Genomic DNA, 18,323 nt, shown 5'->3' with positions numbered 1-18,323 from the left:
TACAAGAGCCAAAGTATTAGTATGTCATTCACTTAAGAGACATGTTGAGCTCAACATTAATATTAACTTGATCTCCCATTTTCTTCCCAGCCCAGTCACTGAAAGAGTTTGCCCGACTACTGATTGCTGTGGAAGAAGAGAGAAGACGACTGGTAAGTCAGTTGTAGAACTAAGCTGTTTTAGGTTTCTTTTTTAATTTTTGAATATACCACTACTACTTTTCTTATTCATCTCAGAAAGTGTTCTGTATACCTTTTGCATTTGTAAACTGTTTACTATGTAAGATTGACATGCAACTTTTACAATACCTCACACACTATTAGTTTAGATTGGTTTGGTAATAATGGTACTGTAGTAATTCAGCACTATGGTATAATTTTGCTGTTTTGGCAAGTTTCAACCTGAGCAGTCTAATCATGAAATTTGATTGGTTGTTTGAACAAGACGTAGACAAAGGCTACGGACAGAAATTATACATAAACCAGTACAAGTGATCAGAAACCGGTTCAAATCTGTAACACAACAGAAGTTCAATGCACATAAACCACTTTCAATGTGGCCAAAACCAATTTAAGATAAACCTGGATGGATGTAGGTAATTGATTTAGTTTAAATTGGTTTCTTGAACTTCTGTCCTAGATCCCCTCCAGATTCAAGTTAATTCACAGTCCCCCAGCATCCCAGAATGCTTTGCACCTCTCCTGCAAAATGCCCTTTCAGGGTGGGCAGACAGGCCTTGGCTCAAGATAACTGTTCCAGTTGAGCAGGAAGGCATTCTCTAGCACCCTCTGGCTTCTGGCCTCAGCCACTGCAGGCACGTGACTGCATTTCTGGAGTCAAGTGAATTCAGTTGCTTATTGGTTTAATGTATGCATCTTAGACTAATCTGCAAAAATTAAAATGGTTCAGCCTTGGGCTTTTTGACAGGCTGTACTTAGCCAAAGCGTGTTTCACATCCAACAACAAAACAGAATAGTAAGACAGTATTTTAATAGTGGTTCTTTACTATGAACTGAGAATGCTCCAACCAAAATGGCATTTGAAAAGAAGAGCACAAGATAGGAGGGAAATAAGATTTTTTTTCCCGTTATGTTTTGAGAATGGTCCATGGATAACTGAAGAGGAGATTCACAGGTGATTTAAATTGGTAGACCTCTGTTGACTTGAGTGGAGGCATGACAGCTTACACTAAGTGAGGCTCTGCCTGTGATGCTTTTTGTACTCTGTTATTTTATTTAATCTGGACTCCCTCCTTGGTATGGCATAGATTTTTATTAAATTTATTCATATGAATCCTGAAAGATTTTTTTAAAGAAAACCCATTATCTTTTTATAAAAGCCCTGAAAAAGGTTATATCTTCTTTGAGAGTTCTTCCAACTGCAATGACTGCTGATATAATTATATTTAAAGAAAGAGCTGAACTTACAAATTACATGAGAAGCAAGATTTACTTCTTCATACCTTCCTCACTTAAAGATCCTGAGAGAAGCGATAACCCTGTTTCAAAACTGAGAAGTCATATTAATCACTTACTCATAGGTTTTTAAAAGTAATGTGTGAGAATACAATTTTGTAAGTTTCAGGCAAGTTAATGCCTGTGTGGCTAAATATGGTGAACTCCTGGGGGAGTTAATGTCCTTGTGTGGCTAAGTATGTAGGAATCACCTGGAGAATTATGTCCACATCATTCAGCTTTTGAGAAAATCACTTTTGAATATTAATACATATTTTTAGCTACTCAGAAAAATAAGGTACACACAAATTTATTTACAAGTAACTTTTAAGGTAAATTATTGTCTTAGGTGGACTGATGGGAATAGAGTTCAGTAATTTTTATATGCAATGAAAGTTTAACCAGCTCAAGTACATCCAGCTATATCTTCTCTCCTTTTTTCCCTGTTTTCTTGGAAATTATAGTGCAATTTTCAGGGGCATGGGGAAGCGTTGGAGGAAATTGATAAGCCACAGAATAGTCTGCAATAGGTTTTGTTATCCAGAAGAAAAAATGAGAGTAAATCTGGACTATGCTGTTTCCCTGTTAATAAAGTAATAGCTTAGTATTAATATTATGCAATTAGGTATTTGGTGAGGCCACAGCTGGAGTACTACATCCAGTTCTGGGCTCCACCATTTAAAAAGGATGTGGAGAACCTTAAGAGAGTCCAGAGGAGAGCCACATGCATGATCAGAGGGCAGGAAAACAAGCCTTATGCTGTGAGGCTGAGAGCTATGGGACTCCTCCTGAGCCTGCGCTTTTCCAGGCTGGAGGACCTGGTCGCTTCCTATAAGTATATAAGTGGTGTACATCAGGATCTTGGGGAATGCCTGTTCACCAGAGCACCCCAAGGGATGACGAGGTCGAACGGTCACAAATTCCTGCAAGACCATTTCAGGCTGGAGGTAAGGAAGAACTTCTTTACTGTCCAAGCCCACAAGGCCTGGAACAGACTGCCACCAGAGGTGGTGCAAGCACCTACTCTGGACTCATTTAAGAGACATTTGGATGTTTATCTTGCTGGGATGCTTTGACCCCAGCTGACTTCCTGCCCCTGGGGCAGGGGGCTGGACTCGATGATCTTCTGAGGTCCCTTCCAGCCCTAATGTCTGTGAGATCTATGAAATATTATAAACATAGTGCAGTTTAAAATTTTGTGCCCAGGTATTTAAGAAAATTTTTTTCATTTTCTCTCCTGTTTTGGCAGTGAGACGATTGAAGGGAAGAATAAGAAGGTGATTACTATTCAGTTTGCTAGCTTTGGCAAGTTATTAATCCATATCATGATTTAAAGAAATAATGTAATGGGTATGGTGCTAAAGGTCTCCTAAGGCTATGCTTATTATAAGGTAATGCTATTAGGGAGATTAAAAATCAAGCAATAGAGAGAGATGATGTTTTTAGTTTTAAAAATTGTTAAACGTTTATAGTGTACATAGCCTCTCTGACCAATGTTATTTTCCTTTTGAGATATGCTGCTGCTTCTTGCCTTAAAACCTTCCTTCTTTCTCTAGTTAATAGTTGAGTCTTGCTATACAGTGGTTCAGACAATCTCTTATACAAGGGATGTGACACAGAAATAAGTAGTGTGGAGTTTCCTGTTTTACTAAATGAATTAAAAGGCTCGTGAGTTAGAGGTACATAAATATAACATTGAAGCATGAATCCAGTGGGTCTTGTGTTGATTAAGTAGCTCTTCAAGGTGACAGAGTGTTGGTGTGTAAGGACGTGGCCATATATACACATTTATTCAGGAGTAATTTACCCTGCATTTTCTTCTGCTTACATGTACTCTCTAGAAAGGAGCAGATGTGTGATCAGCTCTCCCAATCCGGCTGCTAGAAGCAGGTGGTATTGGGGTGCTCTGCTGCTAAGTGGCAAGGGAGTTAGTTTGAGCAAATGGCTACCTTTTTGTGACTGACAACAGTAGAGGTTCCACAACATATACTGGAATAACCTTCTCTAAGGTAAATTTCCTTTTGACTTCATATTAGAGAAAAATATTTCCTCTGATAATAATGACTTACAGTTTGATATTGTGAGTCATCTGCAGAGCATGGAAGACATTTAGTTATCAGGCTAGCAATAATAATGAGATGAATGGATGATTCACTATAATTCAGAATAGTTCTCTTATTTTTAAACATCTTATTACATGGATGTGGCACACAACATTTCTGGTGTTAAAGTTCTCACCCTACTCAGTTATAGATATATAAAAAAAAAATTATAATTTGAATAATTTAAATAAGAAATGCCAGGTTCAGATAGAGGCATATACTCTAATATATACTGAACAAGTACAAAACCTGTGTAGATCCTCATATGGTAGCTATGCTAACTCTATTCTATAGAAACAAGCTTTTGAAATGAAAACTTTATTTATTTTTCATGGTCTTGTTCACTCAGTTCAGAATTCCAGGGGTGATGCCACTGGTGATGGTGATACAATGAGGGAAATGTTTTCCATTAAGAGTTTTATTTAGACTATTGTATTGTTTATTATTTTTTATTACTATAGCACAAGATCCCATTGTGCTGGACACTGCAGACACAGAACAAAAAGACAGTATATTAGCTAATTTAATATAGACAACTCAGCAGCCATATTATGGTAACTAGAGCCCCTGATACCACTTTACATACTTTGCTCACTTGTGGTCTTTTGTTTTTCCTGACCACCCAGACTGCAGAATAAATTATATATTTTAAAAAAATTGTAGCTTTATCCTGCTCTATGGCCAGTTAATGCAATACAGGCTCATTAAAGAAAGTTGAAGCCTAGCAATATGAGGTGTAACATATGTTGTTGAATATATAATCATCTTTGCTATGAAGAATTAGGAATTTGTTAAATAAATCCAGAATGTCTTGTCCTGTTTTTAAGCTGTTGACTTTTATTTCTTTAGTACGTTTGTTGATGCTTGTGCACATCATTATAACTTTTGTGATAGCATGTGGAGGTCCCAATCATGGTTGCACTGTGCTAAGCATCAAACTAATATTTAAGAAGTCACTCCCTGCCCTTAATGTCTGCTCTAATTGTGAAAACTTCAAAAACTGGGTGTTTTGTCTTAATTTGACAAATTCTGCTGAAACAAAGTATATTGCATAAAGGTTATACATTTTGGTTGTTCTTCTAGAAATTCTTCACAGAATGTTTAACTGACTGTTTAACCAGACACCGGCAAGAAGCTGAGCTTAACTAATTTAAAAACTGGAGGAAGGCACGCAAGAGTTAACACCCCCTCCCCTTTGGAGTGTGTTAAAAAATCAAATAGATTTTTATTGTTCATAGTTGTGTGTACTTATCACAGATATGCTTCTTGTTTGAGAAACTTGCATTTCCTGTTTGTGTTTTTTATGGGGGGGTTTTCTGAGGCGCTTATTAGCTTTTTCCTATATGAATGCAAAAAATCAATGTTGGAGAATTACAGAAGCTGAAGGTAGGCATTAATGAACTCCTAATCTTCAAAAAAAACCCCAGATCTTTCTTTAGGTAATCTCTCATCTCTTGCTTTTACATTCAGAAACTAAAAGGTGGATGTGAGCCCATTTCTTTTCTTGAACCAGCTTATAAAACTAGGCATTAAGAACAAAATTACTATGAAACATGTTTTGTCTTAGATAATAGAAGCTTAAAAAAACCTACATCTTCTACAAAAGGTAAGATTTCATTATATGCATCTTTGCTGCTTCTAATGGCAGCAATTTAATAGAACAGTAAAGGTTGCAGTTAAATTTTCCTTCATCATCTTTACATCTTTTATTTGCTTATTCAGGAAGACTGAGTAGTAGTAGTAGTAAAAGGTCCAGGTGGCAAAATTTTTTCTGGGTATCATTTGAGTACATTTGCAGCTATGGTTTTGGTGGCAGTGTTTAATTGTCTCAGTGTTGGGAAGTAAGATAAAGAAGCATCATGATTTGAGGCTGTCTGCATTCTGGAAGTTGGTTGTCCTTAGTAATTAGAAATCAGATTCACTCTATTGTACTTCCACGGATTTCAGCAGAATGCCATCAGGGAACTATGGAAAAAATAGCCTCCAATTCCTAAAGAATCATAAGGGAACACTAGAGATGCTATAATTTAATTTAACGTGACTATTTTGTCTACATCTAGGGAACTTATTTAAAATATTTTTGTTCAATTCTCTGAAGCTTACAGATCTGGTCAGGCATGCGTTCCTATTAAATTATATGCTTTGTGGATTTAAGGAATTTATGTATTTAGGCTTCCTTTTTCATTTGATATTATTACACTTTATAACAAATAGCATTTTATTACTCCTGGTACATACCTGCCTTTGTAGGACTAATGCTTTACATATACAAGAATAGATGGGAGGGTTCATATTGCTCAGTTCCTCATTCCTGAATTCCCCTGTCAGTTGAGACTGTGATTAGATTATATGGAGTGTTGTTAGGTATATCCCCCCTAATATCTTCTGTAAGATTCAGAACTCCTACTCTGAGATAGGTGTCCCTTAACTGTGAAATTCCTTTTAATTTACCCATGTGTTTTTGTGTGATGTTGGCATACTGATGACTGAGGTGGGAGCCTGGCACCTTCCATCACTGACACTAGAAATCACAAACATGTGCATGGTTATGCTGAATTAGGCTGGTATCCTTACCTGACAATAAGAAATATTTCAGAGCTGGTTTGATTAGCTCTGTAGTAGACAGTTATGAAATAATTCATCTAAAAGTGAGCGTTCTCAAATGACCCATTCCTTTGTGATTGACCTGTAACTGAGGCCACATACTGACATTCACTTTCTCCTGGAGAGTCCCAGGAGAAACCATGAATGTACAGATGATCAGGATTTTTCTCTCAGAGCAAAAATAGCTGCTCCAGGGGAAAAATAATCTGGGAACAACCAGGATTTAATCACCCCTGGGAGAGATTCTGGTGGAAGAGTGAATGTCTGCACAACTCTTACCTTCCTGAGAGAAGGTGCCATAGCACAGTCCTTCAGCATCCCAGGGTGCTTTCCTCCTGTTCTTTCCTTCAACCCAGGAGAAAGTGCATTGCTCACTGGACTCTACTACTTCAGCCAAGCAGGGAGCAAAACGTGCTCCTTTCACAATCCCACTTTGTGCTGCAGAGAAGCATAGGTTGACCAAGCAGTCTGATTTAGCCAGCCAGGGCTGCCCTGTGCCCTGCTCACATCTGCCACCACACAGATGGTGGGAGCCTGCAGAGGATGCTGAGATGTGTGCACAGAGCCATCCTGGCTGTTTAGTGTCAGCACCGCAAATCTCTTCAGTGCCTTAGCATTCAAATGTTTGGTTGTCCTGCATGTGGTGTTGGGAACATACATGCAGCCCACAGCAACAGCTGGGTCACAAACTCTGGTCCGCAGCACTAAAAGGTTGATGACCCCTGCTTTAAACCATCTAGTCTGCCTAACTTCTACTCCTAGGCATGGGTGGAAAGGTTGCGAGTGGATTGGGCTTTTTGCTGAGCAGCATAGCCTTAATGTCCCACAGTGCACTAGTCCAGATGCATCCTAGTGAATGTGGGCATGAATGAAATGATCTCTCTGTTTCAGATCAAAGTGATAAAATATGCTTTCAGTCGTCTCCTTAGTTTTCCAGAATCAAAGCCAAACATTTAAAAAGGTTCCTGAAATGAAGTTTATCTTCTATTCCCATAGACTCTTCTTTTATTGTGTATATAGATGGCAACTTTTTTTTTCCATCTTCAGTTCTTACCTTTGATCTGACAGGTGTTCTTAGGCTCTTTTCCAGGATTTTGGTAACCTAATAATTTTATCTTTTTCCAGACACATTTTCTGATCATGGTTCTATGTACAGAGAAATTTGAAACAAATGCATTATGGTGTGCTATAAGGCGAACCTAGAATTTGTTAAAAACCAGCACATAATGCCAGGGTAGTCAACCATAGGTTTGGATTGAAGGTGTTTGCTATTGGCTACAGGGTTTCCTCTTCAAAGAATGTAAGCAGAAGGTAGAGATGGTTGTAGAGGAAATGAGATGGTTTTGCAGAAAGCTCCTAACTTCAGAGGAAAAAAAGGTGTTTCAACAAACCATACTTCATAGGACACTCGCTCAGTCATTCCAGTCCTCCCTTCCATGTCTCACCCTACCTAATAAGTTGGCTGATATTAAGGTTTAATTGTATATTCTCAGTTCCCTGAATGTATTGGTGTAGCAAATCAGATCTTTTTAAGGGAGACCCCCAGTAATGAACAAGACACAGTAATCCTTGCTGGAAATAATTTGGAGAACCCATTCCCTGTGCTCCCTCGCACCCCCTTGCCAACCTTTCCCTAACCCAATTGCAATCTCTAGTTTTAGCCCCATATGGGGGTTTACATTCTCAGTTCATGCTCTATCGCTTCAGTCTCCAGGTCCAGTTGTGTTGCTGTCCTCTTCGTTATCCCTGTCCTCTCCCCCTCTTCGGGGGGTCTTTGAACAGTCTGTGCCAAGTGCCCCTTTTTCAGGTGGAGTTGGCTGCATCCTCTCCATCCTCTCCTGCCGCTTTCCGGTAGTAGGTTGGAGTTCACTCAGAAACATTTTAACACAGTCTGTTTCCTTGAGCTCCAAGTGTCTGTACATCAGTAGGTTCTTACATTTTCACAGGACGCTCCTGACGCTTCACAGAAACCGGTCATCAGGGACCCCTGATTTTTAGTCAGATGTCATTCAGTTCCAAAATTAGTTCAATAAGTGATGAATATAATGTCCAACAGTTGGCACAATGAATTACTGGTGTCCTTTGAGCATTTAAATCTTATTTAGTTCTGTAGCATTGTGGAGCATGACTGTGGCACTTTTCCTGTTTCATTCAAAACTCTTGAGATTGAAACCCTATAGCATGTATCACTGAAAATTATGTTGAGACATTAGAGTGGGTTCAGGGATGATCCCTGAGCATGATTAAATTATTGGAAATGTACCTCAGTGAGACATTTTAGGACCTTTATCTATTTAGCTTATCAAGTGACCTCTCTGATCCCTTTGATAAGTCTAGAAGTACTTTCATAGGGAACACAAATCTGATGATAAAGGAATTTTTATTCTGGGAGACAAAGGTATAACAAGAACCAGTGACCACAGATTGAAGCTTGGCAAGTTCAGACTGAAAATAAGAGTTTTAATAGTGAAAGTCAATAACAATTATGGCAGTTTATGACAGTTTGATAAAGTCTCAATTGCTGGAAATTTTTAAATCTCCAGCCAGATGAATTTTTAAAGTTGGGAGCCTTGGTCTGAGACCTTTGAATTCAGCCTAGTGCTGATCCCCAAAGGTGTTTTAAGAACCAAGAACATTTCAGGAGACCCATTAAACCAAAAATAAATACTCGAGGAATATGTTTAAATAAATTGTAATAGAAATGTTAATGTTGAAATATAGCTATTATATGACAACATAGGTAAAGCATATCAAACCAAATAATAAAATAGTCTTTATTAACCAAATTTTTAATATTAGAAAAACTTAAACTTAATTTAAGATTTAATCTTAAAAGTACTGACTTTTAAAGTTTTAAAATCTCTTGCAGATCAGTAGCCTGATAAAGAATAAGTTGTCGTACCATGGTTTGAAATCTAGTATTGGACTGATGTTGTAGATGCGATGGTCCAGGAAATTCTCTGACCTGAAGAAGAATGCATGGCATTCAAAAGCTTGTCTAAATCTATCCCCACCATGCAGTTGGTCCAACAGAAGATGTCACTCAAAAAAGAATCCCTGCCTCTAGGTTTCAAAACTAGTTTTAAAGAATTTACCTTGCTTCATCTGCATGTGGCACATTCAGTAAGAACTGAATAACAAAGATTCTGAGGTGAACCTGGATTTCTGTACTCAATTCTCTGGGTCAATTTCAAAAACTTGCTAAATAAAGCTAAACAGGTAGAAATGTGCCTAACACATTATTTCCTCACTATTTTTAATATGCCTGATCTTTATTCCACTACTCCTTGTTCTAAACTGGGTTTAAGCAGTATAAAATCCATTATAAGGCCCTGTACGTATGCTACATTTCCTACATTGTATGTACTGTTTTAGCATGACAGAAAGCCACCGTCAACAAACTTCTACAAGCATAACGTATGTGTATGGCCTAAGTGACTTTCAGTCAACTTCTGATTTCTTTCTCATACCCGAATGCTTGTCTTGTATCACACTCTCTTGCCTGCTCACTTTGCCTCTTTTTCTCTTACCTAAACTCTTGCAAGCAGATGCAAGGAAGTGCTATATACTGTATCACCATTAAGACATTTAGGGCTGACTGTAGTCTAAACTCATCTTCATCACAACAGTTAGACCATTCATTCCCAAAGTAAATTAAAGAAATAGTTTTGAGTTCTTTTGTTTTGAATTCAGCATCCAAGAATAGTTCTTGTTAAGTGTCCAGAGCTAATCCTTAGGAGACCTTGCAATCACAGGGCAGATGTGATTTGTTTTGGATGCAATTATGTGGCCAACAATGCATCACTTCACCAAATTTTACATATTGGCCTTCCAGGCTTCCACCATAATTTACAGCAAAAGTTTTCTCCCACATTTTAGTCCTTAGGGAAAGCTGGAAATTACACAATTTGGGGTATCGATGTGAATTTCCAAATGTAAAGAACGAACCTGTTAGCTGCCCTGGAAGCACTGTGCTGTGAAAAATATTACTGTAACCAAATTGTGGGCACTAAAACAATTATGAAAACTTTTATACAAGCATACCTATTTTTTTTTAAAGTAATAAAGTAGTAAAGTAGGTCTGTCACATCCTGAAGTGAAATGGATTGTCCAAATGAGAAATTAGATATCAATTTCTAAGACTTGGGTTTGTTTCAGTGGGGGAATTTCCTGTGCTGTACAGTAGGAAAAATTCAGTATATAAAAAAACAAAACTGTAATTCAGGAAAATAAAATACAATTATCTTGAGTTGGATGACACCAGGACATTGGATATTCCCTTGCTCATAGCAACTGACTGCCAAGAAGCTTCCAGCATTCTGAAGTGTCCCAGTGTAACAAATCTGTGAACTACTTCAGATAAGCACAAATAAATGTTCCAATTTAAAATGTCATTGTTTGGTTTTTGGAATCAACATGCCAGCGAGATGAATGAATTGGAACTATTGTGTCAAACAGTCCCTATATTTATACAAACATAACCCACTATAACTTTGTGGCTGGTTCTTGTCATACCTTTGATAGAACATGTGACCACTACCCAGTCTCTGGAGCGCATGGGAGCCACTGACCCCCCTTCCTCCCTGACTGAGCTGGGCCATGCTTCTGCCCACCCCAACACGGCTCTGCTCCATCTGTCCTTTCTCATTCCCATGTGGGCATGGGGATGGGCTGCCACTGCCCTACTGAGCCCTGGTTGGGCCATGCTGCCCCCTTCCCCCACCTTGCTCTCTCCAGCCCCATCCCCACCCCCCACCCACCACAGGACCCATTTACCTTGGGATGGGCCCAGCTGGACTAGGCAGCTATGTCTGCAAATTAAAAAAAAAAAAAACAGGCCTGAGCCAGTCCCTGTCTTCCTGGGCTGCGCAGCTGAGGCCAGCCCTTTGTCCAATCAGCATCCAGGGGTGACAAGAAAAAAATAAAACCCTTTTATTTTTACACAGAGCTCCACTTTTCCCTGCTTTTTTGCAGGGCTTCTTTTTTCTCAGATTTCTGATTCTCTCCAAAAACGCCTGATTTCAATTTTCACAAAAATCACAAAACCACAAGTTCAGTACATCCCCGCATACGATGGAAATGTGCCCTCACTTTGGATGTTCCTGTGCCCACCTTGACTATAGGCTCCTGCTTACATACTCCAGACTGAGCAATGCACCAATGAGGCTGCTCTGCAGCATCCCACTGTGGTCTTTTTTGAGACCAGTATGCTCCACTCTCCAGTCACTCTCCAGTATACTGCAGAGTGACTGCTAGAGCAACATCACCGTGTATTTCTGTGTTTGCAGTGTGTGGAGAGGGGTGGAGGGGTGTGAAGTGTGGACAGTATCTGGGTTGGAGCCTTATGTTGCTGCCATTGTGGATGGCACCAGTAAATAAAAGAAGGCTGTGCCTTAAACAATGATCTGTGATACAGATACAGATACATCTGACTTAGTATACCGTTGTCCAGTATCAGATCCTCTAGTGTTCTCTGCCAGCCAATGTCAGTTCCAAAATCAGCAGCAAACTTAAAATGGAAATTTTAATGACAGCAGAATAAATGGCTCAGTGTCCATATAAACTGGTGATGGTTTAACTTAAATACTGACTTTCAAACCATTCTGTCCTGTCTACAGAAAGTAGCTGTACATAACTTGTAAATAAAAGGAAGTAACATATGCCATGGAAACCTCTCTTTCAGTCAGTCCTCCTTTGGCTAATTGTTTAGTCCTTAGAGCATCACTTCTTGTAGACATCACCTGTTTAGTCGTGACAAAGACTACAGTAGTGTTCTTCCCCTCAGCTCTTGATTGACAGTATTTCAGTTAGGAACAGTCATCCCTGCTGCCCATTTCTACTTGACTGAGTTACAAAAACTTGCAAGTGAACCATGAATACATATCAGTATTGACAATGTAAAAAGAGAAAACCTAAAGCCCAAAGCAGTAAACAGTTTACTGTCTACTGTCATTAATAAGAGTCTAACAGAGACATTACATTTAACTATTTTTCTTGTAAAGTCATTTCACAGAATAAACTTGAGAATCCCCACAAAAATAAAATTAATGACCCAGGTCCAAAATATTACTGACTAATTTATTTGGCAACCAACATCAAACAGTGTTAATTGAATATGATTAACCTACACTCTAATATGATAGAACACTCACTTCTTATTACTTTCCTAAGTGATAATACTGCATGGACCAAAATGAGCTTTTCAGTTCTTTTGCTTGCAGTTTTTTCCTCTATTTTGAAATCTGTTGATGCAGACTTTAATTCTTCTTTGTCTCTAAAATAGTACTTTGTGTTACCTTTGTGGAAGAACTGCTTATGTTTCAGCTTTTTTGAGGTGCTGACCACCCACAGTTCAAACTGACTTCCATACTATTTCAGTGTGCTCATACCTAGATTGCTCACACACATTTAAGTGCCCACCTGTTAACACAATTTAAAATCTAGGTCTGGGCTTCCTATAATTTAGCAGGGAGTTCCTTAGACTCATTATACTACGCTATTATAACAATAAAAAAAGGATTGGTTGGGCAAACATTTCAGTTTGGTGAAATCAAAAAGTAACAAAAGGTGGCCTTATCTTTTCAGAAAGTTTTATCAGTAAAACACCTTCTGTAAATATGTATGCATACCTTTCTTATATGTACAGTTATGATCTGTGCAAAGCCTTTGAACATAAAAGTGCCATAATGAGCCAGAACAGCTAGTTCAGTATCCTGTCTCCAGCTGTGGCAGGAGTGGATGCTTTAGAGGGAGAGCATTGAAGTGGGTATATTTGATGATCTGTCCCATAATCATTACCTTCCCTGGCATCCATCCACTTTGGTTTAGACATACCAGAGGATACATCTCTGACTTCTGTTTAACAGCTATTAATAGATCCAGCATTCATTAATTTGTCTGGTTCCTTTTTTGAATCTGGCCATACAATCTGCCTCTACAACCTCCTGTGGTAATGAATTCCACAAGTTAACTATCCACTATGTATGAAAATACTTATTCTTGCTAGTTTTAAACCTGTTGTCTTCTAATTTCAGTGAGTACCCCAAGTTTTATTACTCTGTGACTTGGTGAATAACAGTTCCCTATTCACCCTTCCCCTCCCCTTTGTGATTTTATCCCTCCTCAACATTCTCCTTTCCAAACTGAAGAGTGCTAGACTTTTTAGTCTTTCCTGGTATATCAACTGCTCAATAGCCCTGTTCATTTTGGTTTCCCTTCTGTATACCCTTTCAAATTCTAGAAAATTTGTTGGTCTTTGGATAAACCCAGTCCAAAATATACTCCTAGTCAACCAACTTCTCTGATGATAAGAGAATTCTTGGGGATAGGCCAGTTCTGTTCAACATTGAAGTCTGCCCTGCCAGTGACTAGGTTTGCACAAGATATGAAGTATGAAATATATACTTTTTATCAAACAATTATGGAAGGAGTGTTTCACTGTAACTTACTTGTGTAAATGCATGTCATTATTCTGATATAGACCTGTAGTTAGCCCTAATGAACAGAAAAAAATATAGGATATCATAGTTGTAAACAAGGTAGCTGAAATTTCTTCCTCAGCATTTTGTCCTCTTTGTAATTTAAGTTCATATTAGTGTCACAAGGCCCAAACAGTTTTTAGCTTGTATCTTAAAGAATTCATATTTTCTTCTTTTAAGTTTCCTTTAGTGCTAACAGTAAGTTCTTTATGAAGACCATAAGAGCTGGCTTAGCAAACTTTTTAATGCCTAAAGGATCCAGTATAGTTTCATTGAAGCCAAAGGAAAAACTCTATTTGCCAACAGTGAACAGCAGATCAGGCCTTTCAAAAAAATCACATGGCCTGATACCTGAGACATGTTTATTCATTTGGGCAGAATTAGAAAAAGAAAATCAGTTTTTTTGATACTTTATCACGTGCCAGATATGCTAGTGCCATGTGATTATATATGTTTGAAAGCATTCTCTTTTTCCAGTTTTAACCCAGTCACTTGTAGTAAAGAATTACATATCATGTTACCATTTGATTGCACCTCCAAGTGGGTTGATGAAATGACTTTCAACATTAAATCTTAGTTAAGCTACGGGCTCACATTTGTCTATAGGCAGTACATCAAATGCCAACAGCAACCCCAAGCACTTACACAGATCAGTAAGAAGGTGAGTGAAGTAGCCTTTCCAGCATTACTGTGTCCGTTGTGGATGCAGACAGAAGTGCAGCACCCTACTGTAACTGAGAATGCTTTGCAGGAAGCGGTCTGAGTTACAACCACCTCCTGGAACAAACAGAAGTTCAGTATTAGTTCCAGGAGGGCAGGGAATCTAGCTGCTGGCTACAAGTTTGCAGCCAGTTTCCTGTAGCAATAGCCCCTGCTCCCTGTTAGGCTGTAAAGGTTTCAGAATCGGTGGAGGGAAAGGGTGCACAGGGAACTCATTCTAGGGGTTCCCCACGCAGTGCTGGAGGGTGGGATGTGTGAATTGGAGCCTTTCCACCCTCCCCAACCCTCCAGCAGGGGCTGAAAACCCCTCAGAGCATGCTCCCTCCACTCTGTTGCCCTGTCCCATTCTGAAAACAGTTCAAAGCCAGCAGGAAGTACAGACACAAGCTGCAGAAGATAATCTGTTTGGAAATGTTATCTTCTGGCCCCTGGTCAGATTTTCACCTGATTGGCTATTTTTAAGCTGTTGGCAGCTGTGCACTTGTTTGATTATGGCTATAAACTGCTTTCTGTTTCCAGATTGGGTGAGAACAGTCATTTCTGTCTGCACTCTGTAATGCATATATTTAAATGGGAGGTGGGGGGTAGAGGGCAGAGGGATGGGCAGGTGTGAATAGGTGGAGTCTTACTTTGGCTCCATCCCTATCAAATTCACAGATTTTAGCTGTGTGAGGAATCTTCTGGTTCATGCTCCCAGAACAGTACAAACCTACAAATTTTTCTGATTTCTTTGTTAATCTGCTCTATTTATTCAATTTAGATAATATATATTACATATCATTGCATTCTTTATAATTTGTGATCTACCATTTAAAAAAACATGAAAAGGTTTAACTGTCCAGTCCAGCATTGAAGTACTGTATATATAAAAAAAAAAGGGAATGGGGCTTCTTTTCCATGAACTTGACAAGGGCTTCATGTATAATCTGAGGCCACTTCTCTTAACGGTTTCCTTGTCTATAAAATGGGAATAATATTTTACCGTTTTAATAGTATTGTGTACATGTAAGGTGTGATTAAAGTTAGGAAGTGGCAGAGGTGCTTTTGTTTCCACTGTCCACTTAATTTAATAGAGTTTATGGTTAATGCCATAACTGGGTAGCCTTTCTCCATCCACTGGTGGGAAAGTAAATTAAGCATCTTGTCTTAGAGAGATCTGACCATCTTGAACAAGTCTAAATCTCATTCATTAATATAGTTTATTCTACTGTGAACTTTCCTGTGTGTAGTTTGGTGTCCTTTGGTAATACAGAGAAAACTTACTGCTTTAGACAAATGTACGTGAAGATACTTCACAACTGATTTAGCTTTGCAAATGAGTGTATGAATAATCTGATTAACAGTTCATTTTTGTTTTAACACATCTGTGAATCTGTAGTATGCTTTGCAAAACCCCTAATAAAGCCTTAGTAATAAGTGATGTCATGATATGTGATAATCGATCTTTTCAGAACACCATTTTTGTGTAAATGATATGGTGCAGATTAGCCAGATTCTACTACATGACAAAAGCATACACTCTAATATAGCACAATTGACATGAGTGTCTCAAACTTTTTTACTGCATGGGATGTCTGTACATATAGGTGTCTGCATTCACAAACACATGATTATATATGTCTCTGACCAGTAACATAATAAGATTATCCCTGCTTGTTCAGACACAGCATAAAAACCAAACCAAATGCCAAAAAAACTTTAACTTGGGGCTTAATTTTTTTATCTTAATTAGCACTTAATAAGAATATGTGACATATTACTTAAAACCTGTTGGTAAGGCAAAAGCTAACAGTCAGAGCTAACGATGTTTCTGCTGATCCTGCAGTATGCTCAAGTCATCAGGAGAAAAGTTTCTTAAAAATGGCACAGCTGGCTGCTCTCTATTTTGAAAAGCATTGAGAGTGTGCGTGTGAGGGGGTGAGAGAGAGAGAGGAAATCTTGTCAGGCAGAGTGCAGTCAAAGTACAAAATAATTGTAGTAGAAAGCTGTCATTGTCAAACTGCTTGCTATTTCTCATTCAGAACTGTAATTCATTTCTTGATTTTATATAATTTTCTGTGATTGTGCTGCAGTGAATTATGTAGTCTTGCACTTCAAGACAGTCACAGCTCAAAATCCTTTTAAAGATTTCCTCTGCTATTGGATGGGATGTGTTTATTTTGGAGTCCTCTCTTTGTATAAATGTAATAGTTCCTCTTTCAGCTTGCAAACACCTGGGCCTTCAACACTTTGCCACTTAGTAATCCTCTACTTCGAAGACTTGATGAGGAAAAAGGAAGTACATTTTTGCTCATCCTAAATCAGGACTGCAAAGAATTTTTGAGTTTAGAGAGATGATATCTGACCTGGCAAGTCTCAAAGAAGTTGAGTCAGTCTATCTGAATGTAGAGGATCTGGAGAGAATTGTCTAGCATTGGCTGGATCGGTGAATATGTTGAGCTCAGAATAGGCTATTACCTGACAATTTCTAATTACTTAAAAGAGATTCTTAAGTAATCTGATCTCCCAGTAGGTCAAGAAACAGTACTTCTCTTCAATGTAAGTGGCTCAAGATCTGTTTCCTATAGGACTTTTCATTATTTAATTTAGTTTTTTGATCTGTTTTGTCTTCCATGCGTTTCCTCATTTTATTCAGTGTCCTGTAGAGCTGGGACAAAGAATGGACAGATGGCACAGGAAAACTGACCTTCCATGTTTATGCAAACAAAATTGAATCTATCATAGAAAGGCAGAGATTCAGGAGAAAAGAGGCAAACCAGGTGTCTGAAAGTCTGGGATTCTAGGTTCTCATCTCTGGTGTAACAGACCTGTGAAAGTTACTCAACTGCTTTGTGCCTTCTCCTTGTTACGCTCTATCCCTGTCTCACTGGGATATTATGCAAATGTTTGCAAAGGGCATGGGGATTCTCTGAGGGAAGAAGCCTACAGTAAGGCCAAATTACTATAATTTTCATAAGCATTCTTAGATGCAGGGCAAGTGATCACAGAATCATAGAATCAATGAGTCAGAAGGGACCTAGACAGATCATCTAGTCCGACCCCCTGCCATGGGCAGGAAGGAGCACTGGGGATGGGAGGGGTCATAAGACCCCAGCCAGGTGCCTATCCAGTCTCCTCTTGAAGATTTCCAGGGAAAGTGAGAGCACCACCCTTCTGGGAAGCCTATTCCAGGCTCTGGCCACCCTTACAGTGAAGTAGTTCTTCCTAATAGCTAACCTAAACCTATCCTCCCTCCGCTTGTGGCCATTGTTCCTGGTGACTCCAAGGGGGGCCCTGGTGAACTGACTTTCCCCGAGTCCCTGCTGCTGGCCCCGATAAGGTTGTAGGGAGCCACAAGATCCCCCCTCAGTCTCCTCTTGCAGAGACTGAAGAGCTTCAGGTCCCTCAGCCTCTCCTGACAGAGCTGGCCACGGAGGCCCTCAACTATACGAGTGGCCTCCTCTGGACCCTCTCCAGGGTCTCCACGTCCTTCTTGAAGTGCGGCACCCAGAACTGGACACAGTACTCCAGCTGTGGCCTGACCAGTGCCACATAGAGGAGGAGCAAGACCTCTCTGAACCTGTTAGTGATGCCCCTGTTGATACATGACAGGGTGCGGTTGGCTCTGCCTAATGCTTGCTCGCATTGGCGACTCTTATTCATCCTGGAGTCAATCCTGACTCCAAGATCCATCTCTGCCTCTGTGCTGCTGAGAGGGTCAGCCGCTAACCTAAAACCATAATGCTGGTTCCCTCTCCCCAGGTGCAGCACCCTGAATTGCCCTTGTTGAACCGCATCCTGTTCAGATCTGCCCACTTCTCTAACCTATCCAGGTCTGCCTGGATGCGGTCCCTGCCTGCCGGTGTATTCCCTTTATTCCACATCTTGGTGTCATCAGTGAACTTGAACAGGGTGCTCTCCACACCCTCGTCCAGGTCGCTAATGAAGATATTGAACAGCACTGTCCCAAGGACCGAGCCCTGGGG

General features: G+C 39.5%; 1 protein-coding gene across 5 annotated transcripts in view; it reads left to right on the top strand.

The window, feature by feature from the left end:
- Positions 1–18,323, top strand: part of ARHGAP42 (Rho GTPase activating protein 42) — a 305,839-nt gene that overhangs the window by 99,920 nt on the left and 187,596 nt on the right. For all 5 annotated transcript variants that reach the window (XM_019530286.1, XM_019530287.1, XM_019530285.1 and 2 more), the window contains one exon: positions 91–152. In XM_019530286.1, the coding sequence (XP_019385831.1) occupies positions 91–152 (62 nt within the window). The remainder of the gene's footprint in view (positions 1–90; positions 153–18,323) is intronic.

This window comes from Crocodylus porosus, unplaced genomic scaffold (genome assembly GCF_001723895.1).
Source record: "Crocodylus porosus isolate Cpor-Errol unplaced genomic scaffold, CroPor_comp1, whole genome shotgun sequence".
In the NCBI taxonomy this organism is placed as follows: domain Eukaryota; kingdom Metazoa; phylum Chordata; order Crocodylia; family Crocodylidae; genus Crocodylus; species Crocodylus porosus.
This window is presented reverse-complemented; position numbering and strand designations above follow the sequence as displayed.